General features: G+C 39.6%; 2 protein-coding genes across 3 annotated transcripts in view; both read right to left on the reverse strand.

Annotated features, from left to right (window-relative positions):
* Nucleotides 1-5785, reverse strand: part of kat6b (K(lysine) acetyltransferase 6B) — a 32587-nt gene extending 26802 nt beyond the window's left edge. The window contains 1 exon segment of the mRNA XM_046867615.1: nt 5537-5785. The gene's annotated coding sequence lies outside the window, so the exon portion shown is untranslated.
* A 5997-nt stretch (nt 5786-11782) lies between these two features.
* adka (adenosine kinase a) overlaps nt 11783-21112 on the reverse strand; it is a 138201-nt gene continuing 128871 nt past the window's right edge. For both annotated transcript variants that reach the window (XM_046870456.1, XM_046870467.1), the window contains exons 10-11: nt 14566-14652; nt 11783-12525 (exon numbers count right to left, since the gene is read on the reverse strand). In XM_046870456.1, coding sequence (XP_046726412.1) covers nt 12401-12525; nt 14566-14652 — 212 coding nt within the window. In that variant the 3' untranslated portion in view covers nt 11783-12400. The remainder of the gene's footprint in view (nt 12526-14565; nt 14653-21112) is intronic.

Here is a 21112-nt window from a genome sequence, read left to right on the forward strand (position 1 = left end):
AATCAAGCAATGCGCTACATGGTGTTGTAATGCATCACAATACTGTAACTACAGCATCAGCTACTCATTCCAAAACGTCACGATCTGCTCCACTGCACACACTAGCTCAGGACCTGGTTAATCATTTTTAGCAGGTGGATTAATTAGCACACAGGCATGGTAGAATTTTACATACAACATGAATGTATCACAAGGATGATATTTTTTCCGAATCAGGAACAATAAAGTATGCGGAAACACTAATGAAACAATCTTATTGAGCTCTCCTGCTTTCTATGCCCAGTCACCTTACAGTTTAAATAAGGTTAGTGAGAGATTCGATAACAGAGTACCACAGCTTATAATCAACACACTGATCTGGGTTTTTTTTTAGCCAAAAGATGTATACGTTGCATTTAAGATGCAAGCAAAAGGTCCCCTCACTGGGGAATTAATATACTCATACTACTATAAATCCCTTAACTTGTTTGCAGTAAATGCTGCTGGCTTGATCTTCTAGCTGAGATGTACTCTTTCTATCCCCCAAATGCATTAGAAACTATAAATCCTTTAGTAGTTTTTCAGTAGGAAGTTTTTAATCAGATCTAATTGAGCTGAAAGTCACACTAAAAAGTCAGGCAGAGAACATTCTCTTTAAAAAAATAAATAGAAATAAATACATTTGCCACTTGGGATCTTTGCATAGAAATCTGACTACTGAAATTGCTGAAATTAGATGAAAACGGCTGTTAACAGACAACACAAAACATGATGGAAGCTTGGAATAACTACAGAAACAGCATTGCTGCGACAAGAATGACACTGAGTGGGGAGAAGATTTGGACGTTTTGTAAAAGAGAAAGTTTCAACAAGAAATGATGAGCCGCAGGAAAAAAAAAAAAGATTTACCTAAACGTTTTCTTTATTCTGTCTACTCAACTTTAATAATTTGATTACAAAGATGTGTAGTGAATCTGTTACATATTTAAATCATTAAGTGCCCTGGCGGAGACTGTGGTCAACATTAAACCCTAGGACTTTCCTACAAATTCCTATTCCGGTCAGTCACATATCTTCCAGCAAGTCATGATTTTTTTTTTTCCCTGAAAGACCGTAACCAGGAGTCTTTATGGTAGAAGTAAAAATGATCAGCCTGCTATCTACAAAAAGTAATTTCCATATTAAACAAAATTTTCAGCTACATTTCTCAGGCTTCGGGGGAGGGGGGGAGACATAAAATGCCTGGAAAGAGGAAAAATTGATCACAAGAGCAAATTTTCCAGGAATGACTACTGATTACAGAATAATTCCTTATAAAAATCAATCAAATAAAGATCAACTGTCCTGGGAGGATGTCAAACTATTAGTTCAACTTTTTCCACATCTCACCTTTTAGTGACAATGACACACACTTTCCTGTGCTGCACACAGTTCTGGGTTAAACAGTCTGACCGCATGATGTCCTTGCTCATATATCAAGAACTATTCAGTAGCTACTATCAGGTAACTATGGTCTCTTGTGACTGACTTGGCTGACAGTGGTACCTGTGTTGCAGCATCTGCACCAGATGTTTCACTTCCACTAACAGCCGTTACCATTAAACTGGTTTTGAGAGACTTCAGGCAGATTTTCTCAATGCGTTCAATTACTTGTAGAAGTGCTGTATACATCACGTCAAATTAAAAACACAGGATTCTATTTTTGTAGCACTTTATTTCAGAAACCTAGTCTAGAAGAAAGTGCACTGGCAGCCTCACTGACATTGATCTAACCTCCTGGTGCACTGGGAGCCAATAATAGGTGTATTAAAAGGTCGTTTCAACACGTAGTCAGATCCATGAAGAAAAGAAGAAACAAGACTAACCGAATGCAAATACTAGAAAAGCTGCCCAAATTTGTGGCATCACAACCTATAAGCCCACAACTGTCACTCCAACATACACAGAACTGATTATCACCCATAACTGTATAAAAACACCCCTAATAAAATCTCAGGCAGAACATACAGCAGGCTGAGTGAGAACATGTTCATGCTGGAGAATGAAGATCCTTTAATGTAAGATCTTTAATTAAAAGGACATGATTATTTTCCACTGGCTATCATCAATCAGGGTTTGTGGGGAAAAAAATGGTGTCTTGTCAACGGAAACAATGTTTAAAGTGACCCTGAGGGAGGAAGTATTTCCCCCATGAGAATAAGTACCACATTTATAGCTGTCCTGTGACATTTCCATATCCTATGCTGTCCTTGTAGTAGTAGTGAACACCAAAACAAAACAAACAAACAAAAAAAAAAAAAACAATTGCACATCGCAATACTGTGACATGCCAGAATAACCCAAAATAACCAGAGCCATAGTGTATTCATTTCCTTTAACAGCATACCTCGATGTTTTATTCCTCTTGCACCTCAGGTATTTAGCAAAACCTTTTATTTACTTTATTTATTTATGAAAAAGCAATCATACTTTTTAACCATTACAGCTACATTTAATCCTGATCATCTGTCACTCATTAATAACCAAAACAACAGCACCTATAACTCATTTTTACATCTTCAAGTTAAAAAACGCAAAACATGTTAAAAAACTGCCTTGAAGACTTTGACAGATCTCAAAGCGCTGACTCTGGATACTCATCCTATAAACACTTAATAATCATCTCTGAACAGCAGAGTTAGAACGAGGTATAGTCCGTGGTTATGTTAAACAACACGTCTTTAATTCTGTAGATTTACCCTCAGCCCCTTCATCATCGGCTACTCGTGAAACGACTCTTACAACAAACACACTGCATAAAAAGTATCTAAAGTCTGAAATCATGTCCAAGCTGTTACGGAAAACTCGACACCACCTTCTGAAGAATCAGATCATGTTCTTAAAAAAAAAAAAAAAAAAGAAGAATCTATTCACGTCTTCTCAGTTTGACTCTACCTAATAAACCAAGGCAATGGGGGAAAAACATTGATCTTGATATTGCATGAAGAAAGAGATGTTTGAAAGTAGAACGGCCTGCTTAACAGGGTTACAGATGAACCCATTGACAGATCTTTTGGACAACCGAAACCATAATGGACTGCCAATACCGATGTCTCGGGCAGACGAGAGAGTTCGAGAAGCTTGAAGATACTCTGCATTTTATCGATAATGATCTATGAACCTAGAACAGAAGTGCCATTATGATGGAGATGTAATGGGGAAGACAGCGAATAAGATGAAGGAGGAAGAACAGTGCAGCGAGCCGCCAGCAGGTGACACGCATTGTACAATTTCTCCAGAATTCCTCTGCTCTCAGCACTGACAGCGTCACACACACACACACACACACCTATCAGTCATCTACAGCAAGCAAAAGAGAAAAACAGGATTGATTTAATCCTCAGATGTCTACCGAAATCACAAGCGCGCTCTGATCGGGCAAGATGGCAGACACACCGGCAAAACACTCCAAGCAAGTAACATGAACATTCATGCGCCAGGTGGCGAGCAAAGTTCTCAACCAAACAAGTGTTAAGTGGTGGGTCAGGGCTATAAACGCAAAGAATTAATGAAATAATGCGTGCATTTTGAACAAATTACACATTGTTAAACCAAAGGATAGACGTCTTGCACTCTCACAAGTTGACGCTAAAACAACCGCGTCACCTAATCCAGGATTTCACATAAAACTGCCAATCTTTCAGGATGCCGTAGATCACCGCACATAATAAATCAGGTATAAAATTACACCGAAATAACCATAAACGACTCGGAGACTCTCCGAAATAAAACAAGTGTCCAACCATTTATTTACCAAAGTATTACCCCTCCACACACACAATCCATCCATCCATCCATCCATCCATCCATCATCCCAGATTTAAACAGATTGGATGCACTTGTACAATCAGTGAAGTCTTTTTTGGGGGAAATCATCATATCGATTAAAGTATCTGCGTCAGGAAATTAATGATGTTTTAAAAAAACAAAAAGGTTCAAGTTTTTTTCCTCAATAAATAAAACATTATGAGCGAACGTGCTAATATGCTAAGTGCCATGAAGCCTGTTAGCTTAGCAGCGTATCCCTGTGCAGAGCTAGGCAGCTGGCTAGCTTTAATACACACACACACACACACACACACACACACACACACACACACACACACACACACACACACACACAGCTAGTCAATAGTTGGAGTTCAACGCGAACATTAGCCAGCTAGCAAAGAGGCGCTCGGATTTTGCTAACAGTGCTAGCAGGCGAACTAGCTAGCAGGCTAGGCGGCTAAATTAGTCCGTGTTTTATGACTACTTCCGACAGATGACTATCGATAATTTATGATGAGAAGCAAAAAAAATCCCCAACCAAATAAAGCTTCGATTCAGCCAGTACCCAGATACAGAAGTCACAATACACACCTCAGCGGTGGCGAAACTCTGCGCGCTCTTCAGGGGGACAGGTGACTGCGCCGCTGCCCGCTCGCGTTACTAAACAGACGCCATTTTGTTACAATGTTGTAGTTTACATGAATCCGACATGACACTGATTACAGCCCAATGGAGCCTCATTAAACCTCGCCTTCTTATCGACGGGTCCTCCCCAGAAACTTTCATATTGGTTAGAAAGGGCAAGTGCCGATCTCTGGTTTGATAACACCCGTGTCAATCAAAGAGAAGGCGTGCAGGCCCTGGAGGAGTCGATTGGTTCCATGATCTGTCAATAATCACTTGACCCGCCTTTTAAGGTGACCACTGCTCCCTGCCGGCGCGTGACATATCAAATGGCACACCTGCAATCCTCCGCCGTGCACACAATCCGATGAAAGAAAGAAGAAATGAATCCTTCGTGCTCAACTGATTTACTTTTTCTTTAATCGACCACATTCATCGATATTGACCTTAAATCACAGCGCGATCTACCTTTACACACTCCTCCTGATCAGAATAAAGCGGCGGCATTAGCGCACATCACCCAGCAGCAGCGAGACATATTTCAGAAATGTAATGATCGTGTAATTAACAAAAGTGCAGCCTGTCTGAGTGATTTGTGGCACGTTTGCCGATAATATACAGCCCGTAATATAGTCGAGAACTCTAACCAAAAAAAAAAAGAAAAAAAAGAGTTTGCCTGGAGTGTAGTGCGCGTGCACGCTGCCTAAACCTCCTTATGCGCTCTGTGGATGAGGTTGAAATGCACAAGCAAGAAAATGCACAATCAAGTGAAAAAATCCTACATTCTGCCGGTCCGATCTGATGGTCATATTATCGGATTGCCCGATCGCCTGAATCTAACACGTTTTAAAGTGATGCCTGCGCCCCGCATCCAGCCTTAAATCAAACCCCAGCGCGAGCCTTAAAGCTAGCGCGCGACATCAAGCTGCTGAAAATCGGTGCGATCTGGAAAATTCCATTTGTACGTGTCGAGCACTTGATCGCTACAACCCCATCACGCCGCATATCGCCCCCCAGCAAGTTAAACAGGGTTGAGAAAAAAAAGAACCCATTTAAGCCTGATGAACAACTCTAAAGACACGCTCGGGTATCGCCGAGCCTAAAGCCAGAACGGTTCCGTTACCTCGAGTTGCTCGGCGCTCGCGCCGCTCCTGGCGGAAGCACTTAATAAACGGGTTGATTTGAAGCGGCGTAAAAAAAAAAGAAGGAAAAAAAATCGCGTACACAAAAAAAAAACCACAGCGGGTCAATGAACAATCCAGCAGGTCCCCGTTTGATCCAGCGGATAAAAAGCGCGGCGGAGGCAGAGGGAACCTGATATAACAACTAATTGAAAGGTTAATCTACATGAGAGTGTGTGGCAAAGTAGTACCTCCCCTTTCAGCACTTCCATCAGCCACAGAGGAGAGAGGACTCGCTGCGAGCGCCATGTGACATCACATCGGTCACTGTAAAAAACAATGTACATTACTGCACATCACACACACGCACGCACGCCATGGCGCACACACACACACCAGCAAGGACAATGCATGTGCACATAAGCGTAGAAAGAGATGTCTAAAGGCAACAAGGTTAACTCTCAAGGAAGATGTCCGTAATTCCGTCATCCAAATGACGACACTACACTGTTACAAAATATAAATCATCACAATACGCATTAGGATACATACTGAGTGTCTGAGAAAATATTAGAAAATGCATTGTCAACTTTAAAATATAAATATATATATACAAATTACAATACTGTTAAACCACACACACATGGTACTAAGTACTAATGATACTAAACTGTACCTCAAAGCTACATCTTTTCTACATTAGATGTAAATACATTTAGATTCTGGGTATTTCTTAACTCCACTAAGATCCGACAAGACCTGCAAAAGACCTTAAAAGCCACCCAATGTGATGAAACAGTTTATAGTTCTGCAGGTCTACACCTCCAGAGCAATTAGTAAGAGTGATCGAAAGTTTAGAAGAGTGATCAGAAATGCTTGGTTTGAGTTGTTGCTACTAAAGGTGGGAAAAATTTATCCAGATTATAGAAATATTGCATAAAGTTTCCTTTGAATAAATGATCAAATGTTTTGTCATCTAGAGTACATTTAATGAATGCTTAATGTCATTTACTTTTAGTTAAATGCTTTATTCTGGTCAGGGTCAGGGTCATGGTGAATCCAGAGCATATGCTGGGAGTGTTGCAGGAGGAATACACCATGGATGGGACAACTGTCCATTGCAGGACAGAATGTACACACATATTCATTAAAGAGCAATTTATCTTAGCCAAGCCACAAGCTGGCAGGTTTTTAGGAGATATTAGTAAACTGGAGAACCCAGAGGAAATCCACAAGGACACAAAGAAAAGATGCACAGGAACTCCACACAGACAGTAAACCTCAGTTCAGGGTCAAAAATGAAAACCCTGGACCAAGGATCTGTGAAGCAGCAGCACCAATCACACCAGGTGAAGATACAAGAATGACTGTTAGACTAGGTAAACTACCTGCTGTAATAAAAGTATTTGCCTCTTTAATGATCTATTTTGTTGTATATTTGCCGGACTTAATTGTTACATACTGGTTCTTCTTTTAAAGAAACAAAAGCTTTTGTGTAAAAAAAAGTTTGTAAGGTACGGACCCTTGGTTAATCAGTTCACTAATTAATGGAAAAAAAACCCTTTCTAACTATGTAAAGTAGGCTAAAATTTCACAAAAATAGCACATTCTGCCTCAATCAAAAGAAATTCTAAAAGAGATGAGAAAGTTATATAATATATCAGTCCGGAAGGCTCAGGGACTCCCCACTGAGAGCCATTATCTCCACATAGAGAAAACTTGGAACCATGGTGAACTTTCCCAGAAGTGGTCAGACATACAAAAAACTTACTGCAAGAGTCCACCAGCAACTCACTGAAGAAGTCACAAAAGAACCAAGATTAAAAAAAATGATTGTGACCTTGCCCTCCTCAGAAAAGTTCAGCATTTATGAATCTGCCATTTAAAAAAAAACTGGCCATAAATTAATAAATGATATCTGTGGCAGGTTTGCAAGATAAAAACAACTGCTAGCCTTGTTTCACATTTTGCAGAAAACAAAATGATGACAAAGTTTGTTCTACAGGATGATGAGTCAAAAGGCTTAAATCTGACATTGCATGTGGCATAAATCTAACACATTAAAATAAGAGCATCGTACCAACAGTCAAACATAGTGGTGGTAATGCAATGATGCGGGAATGCTTGCTTCTTCTGGGTATGGGCGACCTGCCATAATTGATGGAACTATCAGTTCTGCTCTCCACCAGAAAATCCTGGCAGAGAATGTGTGTTTATCAGTTTGTGATCTAATGCCCTTGTGCACATGCTTCACGTAACAAGACAATCATCCAATACACATGAGCAGGTCAGCCTGTGAATGACTCAAAAGAAACAAAATTTGGAGTTCCTGACTTGAACCCTATTAAGATTCTGTGACAAGACCTTAAATTCGACAGCTCATGCTCAGCTTCAATGCAGTCGAGTTGGTAAAAAAAAACCTTTCAGAGCAATGTGAAAGACCTCCTTTTACCAGAAGATTAGAGATGTTGCACACATTTCTAAAAACATTTTTGTATTTGTAAAAATAAATACAACTTAAATATTTATATGTGTATGAGGATATGAAACTATTTTCTGTGACAAATATGCAGAAATTCAGGAAGTTAGAGGGTGGGGTAAGGGTGGGGAGTTTGTACTGTAAATTTACAGTGCCTTGTAATAAATAGAATAAATCTTGCTGGTACCACATTATTTGTATAAAAAAAAAAAAAAAAAAAAAGAAACAGTTTAATAGTTTTCTCTGAGAATGTGGCTGGGAGGATACATTTTTAGAGAAATGTAAAAAACAAACAAACAAACAAAAAACACCAAAAGGTCACATTTTATTTTAGTTTCTAGAGCCGTCCAAAAACTACTCATACACTCACATCGAATATATTAATATCTTTAACAAACACAGTAAATTGAAAAAAGAATCTCTTAAATTTTTTCCTTGACACAATGGAAAATGGTTGCTGGTTTCACATTACCCACAATGCAGTTTGACTACCTGATGACTACCTAAAGAGCGGACTCTTCTCTGCTTATCTGTACACTCTGCTCAAACACTTGGAGTTCTGATGCTTCATCATACCCATCAGCATCACTGTTCTTGTCAGCGAGTTTCTGCAGTCAGTCTGTATTGCATTCTGGAGCTTTGAATCCAGTGTTTGTTGTCATCTACGTTGGATTTCTGATTGACAGTAAAAGTTTGAGAAAAAATGCTCTTGTTCGAGATTGTTGACGTTCTCTCTTCCATTAAATGCGGTTGTAACTGTGCTAGCAACATCCCTGTGTGAAGTCTGCGTGCCTTACACCTGCTAACTTTTCACGCAAACGACGACAACACAGCAACAACTAATAAATTAGCACCTGAACCGCTAAACACATCACAAACATATCAGGACTTTCATGGTAGTCTTTTTTCACCGTTATGTTTGCAGCAGGATATCTACATGCTTTCACAAATCATACAAGTTCAGCTTGTTCCAGTCTTTCAGTCAGACAGACGTCTTTGTGTCTTAATGATTGCCACCATTACCTCATTATAGTGGCATTCGAAAGTAATAATGCCGACATACCGCTATTTCCTCTGCCTCAACAGAAGATGAATGTAATACCAATTAAAACCCGAGGCATATGGAAAACTGTTACAGTTTGGCAGCAGCCTTCATTAGCTTTCAACAAAAACTCAATCAAGGTGATCGCACACAACGTGCGTGTCTTTGTGTGTGTTCTGTCTCAAACGCTGTTCACGTTTCAACAAGTCCCGTTCTTTGTAGCGAACATCCCGGGCACAGTTACACCTACACGCTCGTAATCGCTTTTCTTTTGTAGCCATTTCGCCTGTGAGAAAGCAATCATGTATTACTAGAAAGTTATTTTCAGTCAGCGTGATTCAGCGCATTGGCTGCTGTCAGATATCGCCATAAAACACAATCACGCATAACGTATAATTAGATGATCTGATTTTATTGCTATATGCTACCAGCTCAACTTTTTCTCACACCCCCAGCCTGAATTAAAGCGATATTTCACTGCTGCGAATGAATGGAAGTCACAACAGGGTTGAATTACGCTAATATGCTCATGCTAACTTTCTAGCTCTTATTCACTGCTAGCAACAATCATTCAAAACATGGTTTGTAGGGCTCTTTTTTTAAACAGAGCATTTAATCTTCACTGATTTGACACACGCTCTCGATTATGAATCTGTAACCGAATAGTCAAAGGTTTACCATGCCTTTATTGATGTTATACTGCTCACGCACCAGCTGTTTCCTATTCATTTATATAAAAAATGGATAGAAATCTGAGCTCTAGCTGTACATGAGTCAGAGAATCTGGATTAAAATGAGACAAATTTTTTTCTTGCTGAATGCATGTTTTCACTTGTACACATTTGAAGATTCCCACAAACAAACACTTTCAAAGGAAGTAATCAGCAATGCAGTGATGTAATAGATATGGTGGAGAGTTGTGCAACTTTAAAGGCAGACAAACTAACAATGAAAAGGTAAAAGAAATGTATTTTGAATAGGAGGACACCGATTCAAGGCTGCTGTTCTAGCGTGTGCAAGGCAACACTACTGCCTGGAAATAAAGCAAGGTTTGCAGAAGTCAGGAAAAAAAAAGGTCCTATCTTTTCTTCAGCCATGGCAGTAAAACACAACTCTCATCTTTTACTTCTCGGATGTGTTGTGCATGGTTTTTACATTTGACCTGGAGTTATAGGCTCTGTCTGCACATGATGAAAAGTCGTCCAAATACTTGGAATTTGTCTCAAAAAAAGAACTACACTTCACAGACAAACTTTCTTGGATCTTGAAAACACCCAGCTGCATTGTAAAACAGGCAGACGACTGGAGGGAAATAAAAAAAAAAAACAACAAAAAAAACAAAATGCTGAAACAGTGCGTGAGTGGGTGGAGGAGGTGTGTGCAGATGTGAGAATGAATTCAAAATGACGGTGTCTTCGTTGCAGGTCAAAGTAAGTGCGTGAGATCACAGTCTTTGTTTAAATATGTGAACAATGAGATCAGACGCTCTTGCCAGGTTGTGTACCTGAATTCACAACGAATGGAGTCACCAGCTACATCCAGAAGGGACAAAGGGACAGCTGTATTTTCAGTCCTCCCTAATGATGGCCATGAATAGCTGCTACTAATCCCATAACACAGACGACCTCTTGTAGTGTTGCAACTATAATCAAAAGGACAACACTTCTAACTGTACTATTAGCAGCTAAATATGTGTAAAAGTAATGCTCAGGAGAGCAAATTTGGAAAGTATGTTGAAAGATTTACAAATCAGATAAGTTGAGTGACAACGAGCGGCTCTTATTAACTGTGAAGAAGAAAAAGTTCAACTCTGTAGGGGATTTAGGGTCCTGTACAGAACCATTTCCTTTTCAGCTTAAACAAGAAAACACTTTATCCAGGGAGACTAAAATGATTGCTGACTATATGATCATTCGTGATTAGGTACACTGGATGGAAAGGTATTAGGATACCTCATTTTAGCATCTACATGTTATTCTTCCTTAAATTGTTACCACAAAGACTTTCTTTTATGAAATTTTCCCTTCAACTGATCTTGGAGATTCCCCCTGTGCACAAAACCAACTCCATGAAGATATGCTTTAGAGGGGTTGGAGTGAAATCTCTTGAGTGGCCTGTTATAGATCTCTGACCTCATCCACACTCCAAAATCTTGTGGAACATCCTCCCAGAAGAGTTGAGGTTAATATAACAGCAAATGCAGAATGAGACATACGAATCTTATGATCAGGTGTCCACAAACTTTGGTACATGAAATGTACTATTTACACACATAGCATAATACTTTTCTAAGAGCTTTCTGCAGTTGTGACACACCCCAAGTATCATCCAATCTTTACTGGATTAATATGTAAATATTATATTAATATTCCTTGTTCTGATATTGCTGTCCACACATTTAGTACTTTTTAACTTTATGGTTATGTAACTGTTGAAGAGTGATGATTTAATAATAAACCTACTATTTTGTGTTCCCTAGAAGAGAATTGGTTCCTTTTTTTTGGCTACTTCCTCTGAAGGTTTTTCCCCTCATGTCATTTCATGGAGTCTTCTTCGCTACTGATGCCTCATTAGTGATTTAATGCTGCACTTAGATTTCTATAAAAGCTGCCTAAAAAGCCACTACACAAATCAAATCGAATTGAAATATATTTTTCAACAATTAAAAGAAACAATGATTACAGTGATGAATTCATACCACAAATCATAAGCAGACAGGAAAGTTGCTCGTGAAGAAGGCAATGTATTTTTATTGTGTACACTGAGTATCACTTGTGTAGACCGTGTAGATACAGATACATCACCACATATACACACATGCATGCGTGTTCTTTCCTTATTACAAAATTAAACGTGAGCACAAAAATAGCTCAAAACTGGCCTTTAAAAACACTTTATGAAACGAACTGGAATAAATCCAAACTGTTCAAGACAAGACATTTAGTTTGTGTTTCTTGGATAAAAGAAACACTACACAATTCTGTCCAGCTCAAATAGAGACAAAGTGGTCATTATCATTGCACATGACTTCTGTGCATGTTTGAAGTACGGGGAAGAGAAATAATCGTAATAAAAACAGTAAAAACATTATTTCTAATTATAGAGACGGTTGCTTTGGTTGTAAACATTAGATCGTTATGAAGTAAAAGGCTTGCATGATGACATCATGCTATGGGACTGGCTGCTGTAAAGCAGAGGCACAGAAGTCTGAACATGAGAAGGGAATGAATAACACAAGACTAAAGGAAGAGGATAAAAAAACAAAAAAAAAAAAACAAAAAAAATTAAACACTGAGGGGAAGGCATCAATTTTATAACTCAGAGATGGCAAAGTTCACTTGTCTTTCAGTGGAAGTCAGGCTTCTCTGGAAACGTACAGCCTGAGTGTCTAATGATGACGTTAGCAGCATAGTGTCCGGCACGGATACACTGCTCCAGAGACTTATCCTGCACCAGCTCAGACAGGAAACCTGCATGCATGCACAGAGAGAGAGGGAGGGGAGAGAGGGGTGAGAGAGAGAGAGAGAGAGAGGGAGGGGGAGGGAGAGAGAGTTTGTGTCAAAGAGCTTTATACCATAAAACTGCTTTCTGGAAAAGAAACACAATCTGCTGCAAGTGGGCGGACAACATTAAACATAATTACACATGTCTTTCCACATGTACACATACACACATACACACACACACACACACACACACACACACACACACACACACACACACACACACGTATATGTGTAATAATAAAACTTATCTGGTCTTGTGCACAGAAATTTGAAATATGTTCAAAGCACAAGCATAGATGACCCGGGGCACATACATCTAGGCAAGCATGTGCTCTGGTGTTGACCTTTTTAACCATGTGTACTTTTGTGTGTAAAGATTAAATAAATCAGGCATAGCAGGGGAAAGAAAGGTGCTGGAAAATCCGTCCCCAGTGAAGTACAAGAGTGAACTCCTCTAGCAGTCCTCAGGCTCTGAGCCCGCCCACCTAGATCTCTGCACTCTGCAACACCACTAAGGTGCATTGAGAAACAGCTGGCAAATTTATTTTCCAGCATGGTAGACTGACGGCCTACAACCTCTTGTTGGTATAGATAAATGAAAAAACAAACAAAAAAAATCGATATGGCGTTTGTGGAAACCAGATTATAGCTCTATCAGCATCAGAATCATACTGGATGAGCTACATGAAAGACAGAGACAATAAAAATCTTTCTGCTTATTGCATATAAAAACCCACTGGGACCATGGTGGTGTGGCATGACTGAGTTTAGGTAGATGGAATGACTTGTGGGTATGTGGTTAGATTGGTGAGTGTATGGGTGGGTGTAAAGGTAGGTTGCTGAGTGGGTAGGATGGACTGGTGCGTGGGGGACCAGTGGGATGGATAGACGAGTGGATAGATGGTGGATGTTTGGGTGGGTTAGGCGTATATGATGGTGGGAGGACGACTGGTTGGATGTGTGTATGGAGAGATGGGTAGGTGGGTAGATGGATGGATAAATGTTAAATAGTCAAGCAGGATGGATCCACCCACAGCAAATGAAAACTAAAGGTGCTTGAGAACCAGAATTTCAGTCAGCAGTACTTCAATTTTTGAATGAGGACTAAAACGAATGTGATGAGTGGCTTCAGAGCCCAGCATAGGTGTAGACATGTACACCGGCTGTTTGAAGTCTGAACAGTATAGTTATTAAATAAAGCCCACAATGAGTTGAGAATCTCTATTAGTCCTCCTTGAAAGAAGATCCTTTTTATCCCATAAACAAGACAGTCTACTGTACTGTTAAAGGAATCAAAGACTTATAGAACCGGCAATAATGCTAAATCCGACCTAAACAGTAACAGTATATCTATAAATATAATCAACACCAAACTATTTTACAATAGAAACTATTTCTCTAACAAAAATTTCAACTGACTGGTTTGTTACAGTTGTTACAGTGGATTTATACAGTTTGCAGTGATAACAGTGATGCAATGGGAGTTTGTAACTGTGAAAACAGCTAACCGGCTAATATTAGGCTCTGCATTTGACATGTCATGAACTGAAAAAGTAAAGATTTTGTACTCACAAATAGGAGTTTGTTTTATAACTGTTCTTTTTGTGTAAACCAGTGTCTAAGATTCCTCCTGAGCTATCTAACAGAAAAGCAAAAGACTACTGTCATTACAACTGACAAATTTAGCTAAGATTATGCTATCGTATTGTGCACATCAGCAGTAAGGGTTACTAGCAAACTGTTACAACTACTGTATAATAAGTGTAATAAGTCAGATTCAGTAAACATTTGATTGTTCATTAAAATGAACACCCTGGTTTGCTAATAAGTCATCAATATCAGGCTAAACAATTTTTTTGAAGTAGCCAGGTTGTTTGTAAGATCTCATGCTAACACACTGATGTGATTGTGAAATAAATGAAGTTCAAGCTAAAGAGTGAAAACTTGGCCATGATTAAACAGTGGATTTCTGTTGAGTCCTTTCAGAAGCTTTTGGCACCGTACCTCCTACAAATGCATCTCCAGCTCCATTTGTGTCCACGATATCTTTCTGGTCGATCTCTATAACGGGGAATGTTTCCACCTTTTCATCTGTGGGCAAACAGATTCAGGTTAGGCAGGGTAAACACACAAGCACACAAGACTGAAAGTAACTCATTGACACCAATTAATACTTTTAGCACCTATATTACAGATATAGATGTAGTGAGATATCATGATAATTGTGATTTTTTTAATGCATTTTTAAAAAAGAAATAAATACACTTCAGAAGCAGCTGAACTGATGTTTGGATTTTGCATTTTATAAATGTTTACAATTCTCTCTCTCAATCATATATATGTATATTTATGTATATTTATATATACACACACACACACACACACACACACACACACACACACACACACACACACACACTGTACATAACTGACATGCTGTTAGGAGTTTCTTGTTTCTTGTTATAAATTTCACTAACTTGTGCTGCATGCATTTAATAAGAGCATATGGTAATGATCCAAACCACAAACTATATCACACCAACTCGGTGTAGATCATTTTCCGGTAATAGCACGGCCCGTTGCGTGTTATGCCTAACAAATGACCAAGCCAGTAGCACGTAATGTGTTTAATGCTTTGTAAACAACTCCTCAGTCATTTATAGCGGTCCACATACTTGCAGGATGAATGTAACCAGACCTCGTCAGTCAGTTGGTGGCATTAACTCGGAGATTAATTTACACACAAAAATACAGTGTGCATGCTAATAATCAGGAGCACAGCAGAGGTACAGACAAGCTTGAGCTCCAGAGCTAATGAGAAATCTGTGGGGACAGTCTGAATGACAGACAATAAGAAACTAAGGAAAGGGCCATTTGCATGAGCCAGAGCCTCAAACCCAAAGAGATGCAATAGTTTCATTTGGCAACGCACAAAGCCGAGAGCGTGTAAGCTTAAAATAACATTTAGCACAATCCATCTTAGCTCCACATTCAGTTTTAATGATCTTCCAGGTGCTCTGATTCGGAGTAAAACCAGTGTGTCTGCAGTTTTTATTACTTCCCCTCTGTAGACTTTCTTTCTTCTCCTGTTCCCTCTCAGTGGCTCTTCGCGCACATCCGCGGATCTGAACACTGCTGTTTTATTTATGGCATTATCAGCCATTAGAGTGAAATGAGCCTCACTGAGTCAGAGGATATTGCTGTAACTTTGAGGGCTTTGCAGTAAGAGAACACTTCAGCGAGCCTAATCTTTGATACTGCCTGCCATTTTTGAGTACACTCTGAAAACACCATTTACCAGGAGGCTGGAAGCCAGCGACGTGACTGATTTACCTTCGGAAATTTGGTTGTTTACAGGACTGTATACGTCTCCAATAGCATCTTAAAATGCAAACTCTCTGGGCACACTGGCACAAATTATATATATATATATATATATATATATATATATATATATATATATATATATATATATATAAAAAATAGGAAAACGGGAAGTAAAAAGGAACTTGTGTTCGTTTGAGTTTATGTTTACTCAGCTGATAATAAGCTTGGTATTTTTTCAACAGCGCAGCACTGAGCTATAACCACTTGCTTAATTGTTCATAGTAGGAGTCAAAGACCACCACTTTATGTGGAAAATTGTAAGAGCAAACCTCGCAAACAAACAGCAAGGAGGACGAGGCTTTTAAAGCGTGATGCAATGACAGGCTTTCGAGATATGTGCGCTCTGCGAGCACATTTTTTTCCCCCTGAACGAGGCAGCCGATTGTGTCTTTGATAATTAATTACACAAAAAAAGCAGATCCTTTTAGAATCAGCTAATTAGCAGCAAAACGACTTCGCCTAATTAATGCAGGCGATGAAGCATGCTCGCCCGCCTTTTCTGCTGAAATGATTAACTAAAGGATCTTACATGTGAATTAAGTTCGATAGAACTCATGATCTGTCTGTAATTTCGCAATTACAGCTTCAAATAATTGCTGTGCAGGTAAAATAGGTAAGGCCCTTCCAATTAAAACAGCAAGACACAGAGTGCAGCTCGAACTTCACTCGTGTTATTCTGTGGTTTGCATTAAGGAAGCCTGTGTGTGTGTGTGTGTGTGTGTGTGTGTGTGTGTGTGTGTGTGTGTGTGTGTGTGTGACCAGACAGTGAGTGTATGTTACATGAAACTGTATGTGGTTCTTTCCTCTGTACTTGATCTGACCTCATTCTACTTCCTTCTATGACTCAAAAACAAGTAGGCTGAAAAACGAAAGGAAAGAAATAAAAGGCCACCACGCAGTCTCAAAACATTCCGAGGATTACTGAATAACAAACCTTCACTGAAGCTGTACATCCTGGGATTTCTACACAAGTTGATGCAATTGTTTTACTACTAATTTACTATTTCAGGAAAAAAACAAAACGTGGGATTGCAGATGGGTAGTACAAACTCTGCCTTCATACACAATACAACTGAACATACAACAATGTACGGACAAACTTACTTGGACACCTCATTTTTTCAGCCGTACGTGGTTTCTTTTTCAAACTGTTACCACAATCTTGGAGGCACACAATTGTTTAGGATGTCTTTGGATGCAGTAGCATGAACATTTCCTTTCACTTGAACTGGGAGACCTAAACCTGTTTCAGCATTAAAACGCTCCAGTGTTTGACATGGGTTGGTGTGGAAGGTCTTGAGTGGCCTGCCAGAGAGTTCTGACGTCAAGCCTACTGAATACCTTTTGGATGAATTGGAACTCTGACTGCACCTCAGGCCTCCTCAGTCTACATCACTACCTGACTTTACTAATGCCCTTGTGGCTGAATGAGCACAAATCCCCAAAACCACACACAATCCAGTGGAACATCTTCCAAGAACAGTAGAGGTTATGATATCAGTAAATGGTGACTATATTTGCAATGGGATATAAAAAAAAAACCCATATGAATCTTACTCTCAGGTGTCTTACCATCATACATCATTAGTAATAATGGCAGCTAATTAAGAAGATGCTTTGCCTAAATATATAAAAATATAACTGAAATAAAATTTCTAAGAAAACAAAAAGCCCAAAAATGTTCAACGATTTCAAAACTCTCATATTCCTTTCCTTGTGGGAAAATTTGTCCCCAGCAAGACATAAAAACAAGCTCTCACACACTCACACACAAGAGGCCTGCTGGAACATGCTTTGGTGGAGGTGACTCATCAGGAATAAGAATGATTTGAAGAACCAAAACATTACAACACATCGGCTAACAGCTAACACCCACAGCAGTCAGCATTCACAATAAAAACAGATTAGACTCGCAACTATTGCACAACACAGCAGTACTTTTACAAGTAAAAACCATGCTGATTTCATGCAAGCGGTTGCCAAATGAAAAGACACCTTTATTAAAAAAAAAATATATATATATATATATATATATATATATATATATATATATATATATATATATATATATAAATAAATAAAGAAAAGAAGAAAAAAAAAAGAAAAAACACAACAGACAATAAAACCTCAGTCACTAAGGAGGCATCTGAAGTTAATTTGGGGTGCACTGTGAAGCCTGTAAGCTATAGGAGGAAGGCGCTACACGCATTACCCCTCTTCCATCTTGGTAAACAAGGCTGAACTTGCACATGTGCACGTCCCCCCCGCATTGATGTTTAATGGTGCATGGCGCTCTAGGTGGTTCCCATAACCTCACTTTGTCTTCTACAAGCTGCACCAATTGATATGATAATGGGAGGAGGACATGAGAAACTAGAGGGGCTGAGCTGAAGGACATGCCGCACTCTCTCCGTGGTGTCCATCCACTTGGGTGCCAAATGGTGTCCAGAAGCCTTTCTCCACTCTCAATGGAGACAATAGCAAGAGGTTCAGCGAATGGAGGCAAGAAGCAGATGCTTAGAGGGAGAGAGAGAAAAAAAAACTACCCCCTTTCCCCAAATCCAGGCCACTAATTGGTCCAAGAGGATGTGTTCAAACCAATTCCTCATGTTCAGTCAATAGCTACATGAGCAAAAGAAATAATATTGGATACTTAATACCTTGTCAGTAGATGGCATGTTGTTTTTTTTAGGGATATATCAGCATTTAATCCAAGTCGTAGTTTGTCATAAATGTGCAAAACAATATGCTGGCTGTGTCCTTGAGGGGATATAGAGTTCAGCACAGGGAAATAAAATGATTATATTGTGAAGATGAATCACTTCTGAACTGTGGGTCTACACAAGTCGTGGCTCAATGTGAATGAGAGCAATTTATTCGAGCACGCGAAAGATACAGCAAAACTAGGCCAAATACAAACAGAGAGGAGAATTCAGGGGGGGAAAAAACCTGTGCTGTAAACACCCCAGTGCCTCACACTGCTCTGATTTTCCTCTAACCACCAGTGATGGACATCCTCCTTCATTTCATCAGGCTGGAGGCTACACATCGCATCTTTATTCAAAACAGATTATTGAACTTGGCCATGAGCATGCTGCTTTGGTTAGCCTGGGAGAGTTCCAGGACCAATTTCATGTTAATGTATAACACAAAAGAGGCCATTGGCAGGGCTTTTTAATAGGCATGGCAATTAAAACTTTGCTGCCAAAAGTTGTCTTTGTTGTTCCTGGCTTGTGGTGCGCCCTGTAAACATCGTCTTGTTCACAGGGAGTTCCACAGCTTTTGCGGTTTTGCCATTCCTCCTTTTTTCCAAAAAAAAAAAAAAAAAAAAACAAAAAACCCAGACCAAAAGTGAAATAAAAATAATAAAAAAACAACACTATTAGTGACTTATCAAGGAACAAAAAAAAAAGGCAACAAAATCACACCTCGGTTGCTGTGGAGATGTACAGTATTCATAGCTCTTCCTTACTGCTGTTTCTTTATAACAGGAGTAAGCGTCTGTTCCCAGTGCATATTTGTGTGTTTGGTGTGGACCTATTTGGGTCGGGATGAACCCAATACCCTTCTTCCATAACAGCTCCTGGAACCTGCTCTATAAATGTGCGTGACCTCCTCAACATAATAATAAAAAGAGAAAAGAGATAGCAATGACAACATGCATGTTTAAGGCTATTTATAGAGCGCAAATAGCAGACACGGTCATCATAATATTTACACAAGCGTTGAGATTGGGCAATTTTCTGCAATAAAAGTTGGAGTTATCGTGTGATAAGGCAGCAAAGCAAATCCACACCTCAAGGTCATATGACAATTATATTTCTTAACAACCTATGAGATTTAAGTGCTTTGAAGATTTTCATGGAGAGTTGCATGAATACACCAGCCATGTAGAAACGTTCTGTGGCCCAAGACAAACCTGAGCCTGTGAAACACGGAGCGCTCTGCTGAAGTTCACCCCTCACCTTCTTCTCCAAAACAACTGCTCATAGGAGTAGTCCCGCAACAAACCCGAGGATGCCAGCGTCCACTTGCTGTTCACGAGCTCTGAACGGGGGTGAGAAAACGACGAACTTGACCAACACACTTAACGGCTAATAAACAGCCGCACCATGCAGAGTGAGGCAGGAAATAACTGGCACAAACAATCGGAGGTGTGGGCTCGCCAGAGCTTTAAGAGGCCGCTTTGCCCTTTTCAAAGCGAGACATTGATTACTTCCTCTCACTTCCTGGCCATGCTAATCAGTTTGAAGCCAGAGGTGATGTCATGATCAATAGTGGGGGAGCGATAGCCCCCCGTGTCCATCCTTTCCACACGTAACTGTTAACCTGAAGAAAGGTACACAGTGGAATTGTGCGCGTGTAGGGTTAATGATCAGCATTCAGAGACGGCCAGTCTAAAAAAATGCCAAACGAACACTTAATAAATCTAATATTTTTAAGCAACCAAAGTCGACATTTTATCAATAAAAATGGCTTAGTCAAAGCGAACCATTCATGCTGTTTATCACATCTCGTTTCTTAACCTTGCTCCTACACTCTAGGCATATATGAAACCCAGACCCTCGCTCGCTGCTTTAAAAATTCCCCGCTCAGTCGAGTGTGTGTTTATGGGTGCAAAATGACCTTTGCTGAAGGCTTACAGAGGGAGAAAAACAGAGAATAAAACCCAAAGGCTTCTCTGGGGACTTCATTAGGAGCAGGTAAATCAAAGCAAACAACCGAGTATTAGACAGATTCCCTACGAGCAAGTCCAATTCTGAGGTGAGCGACTCTTTAAATGCAACACGGAATCAATAAAGGAAGGCAAATAAGATTTATATTCTCAGGCAGGTTTAAAGTAAAGAATAAAACATGATACTAGGGTGTGCTGTTAGAGGAAAATAATCAACAACAGGGATGTGTCTCTTCCCAATGCAGAGCAACACAGAATCTGATCAGAGTTTTTTTCCTCCTATTTCAAAGCAATTTTTGCACTTTATGTGGTGAGGACACTGATCCTTAGCCCTGTGTTTTCTGTGATTGTTGTTGTATGTAGCACCAGGGTTCAGGAGGAACGTTGTTTCATTTCACTGTGTAATGCGTCAGCTATATATGTTTGAAATGACAATAAATGCTTCTTGACTTGACAATTAATGCTCTATATTCATTTAGAAAAGACGTT

The sequence above is a fragment of the Silurus meridionalis genome, chromosome 2, assembly GCF_014805685.1.
Source record: "Silurus meridionalis isolate SWU-2019-XX chromosome 2, ASM1480568v1, whole genome shotgun sequence".
In the NCBI taxonomy this organism is placed as follows: Eukaryota; Metazoa; Chordata; class Actinopteri; order Siluriformes; family Siluridae; genus Silurus; species Silurus meridionalis.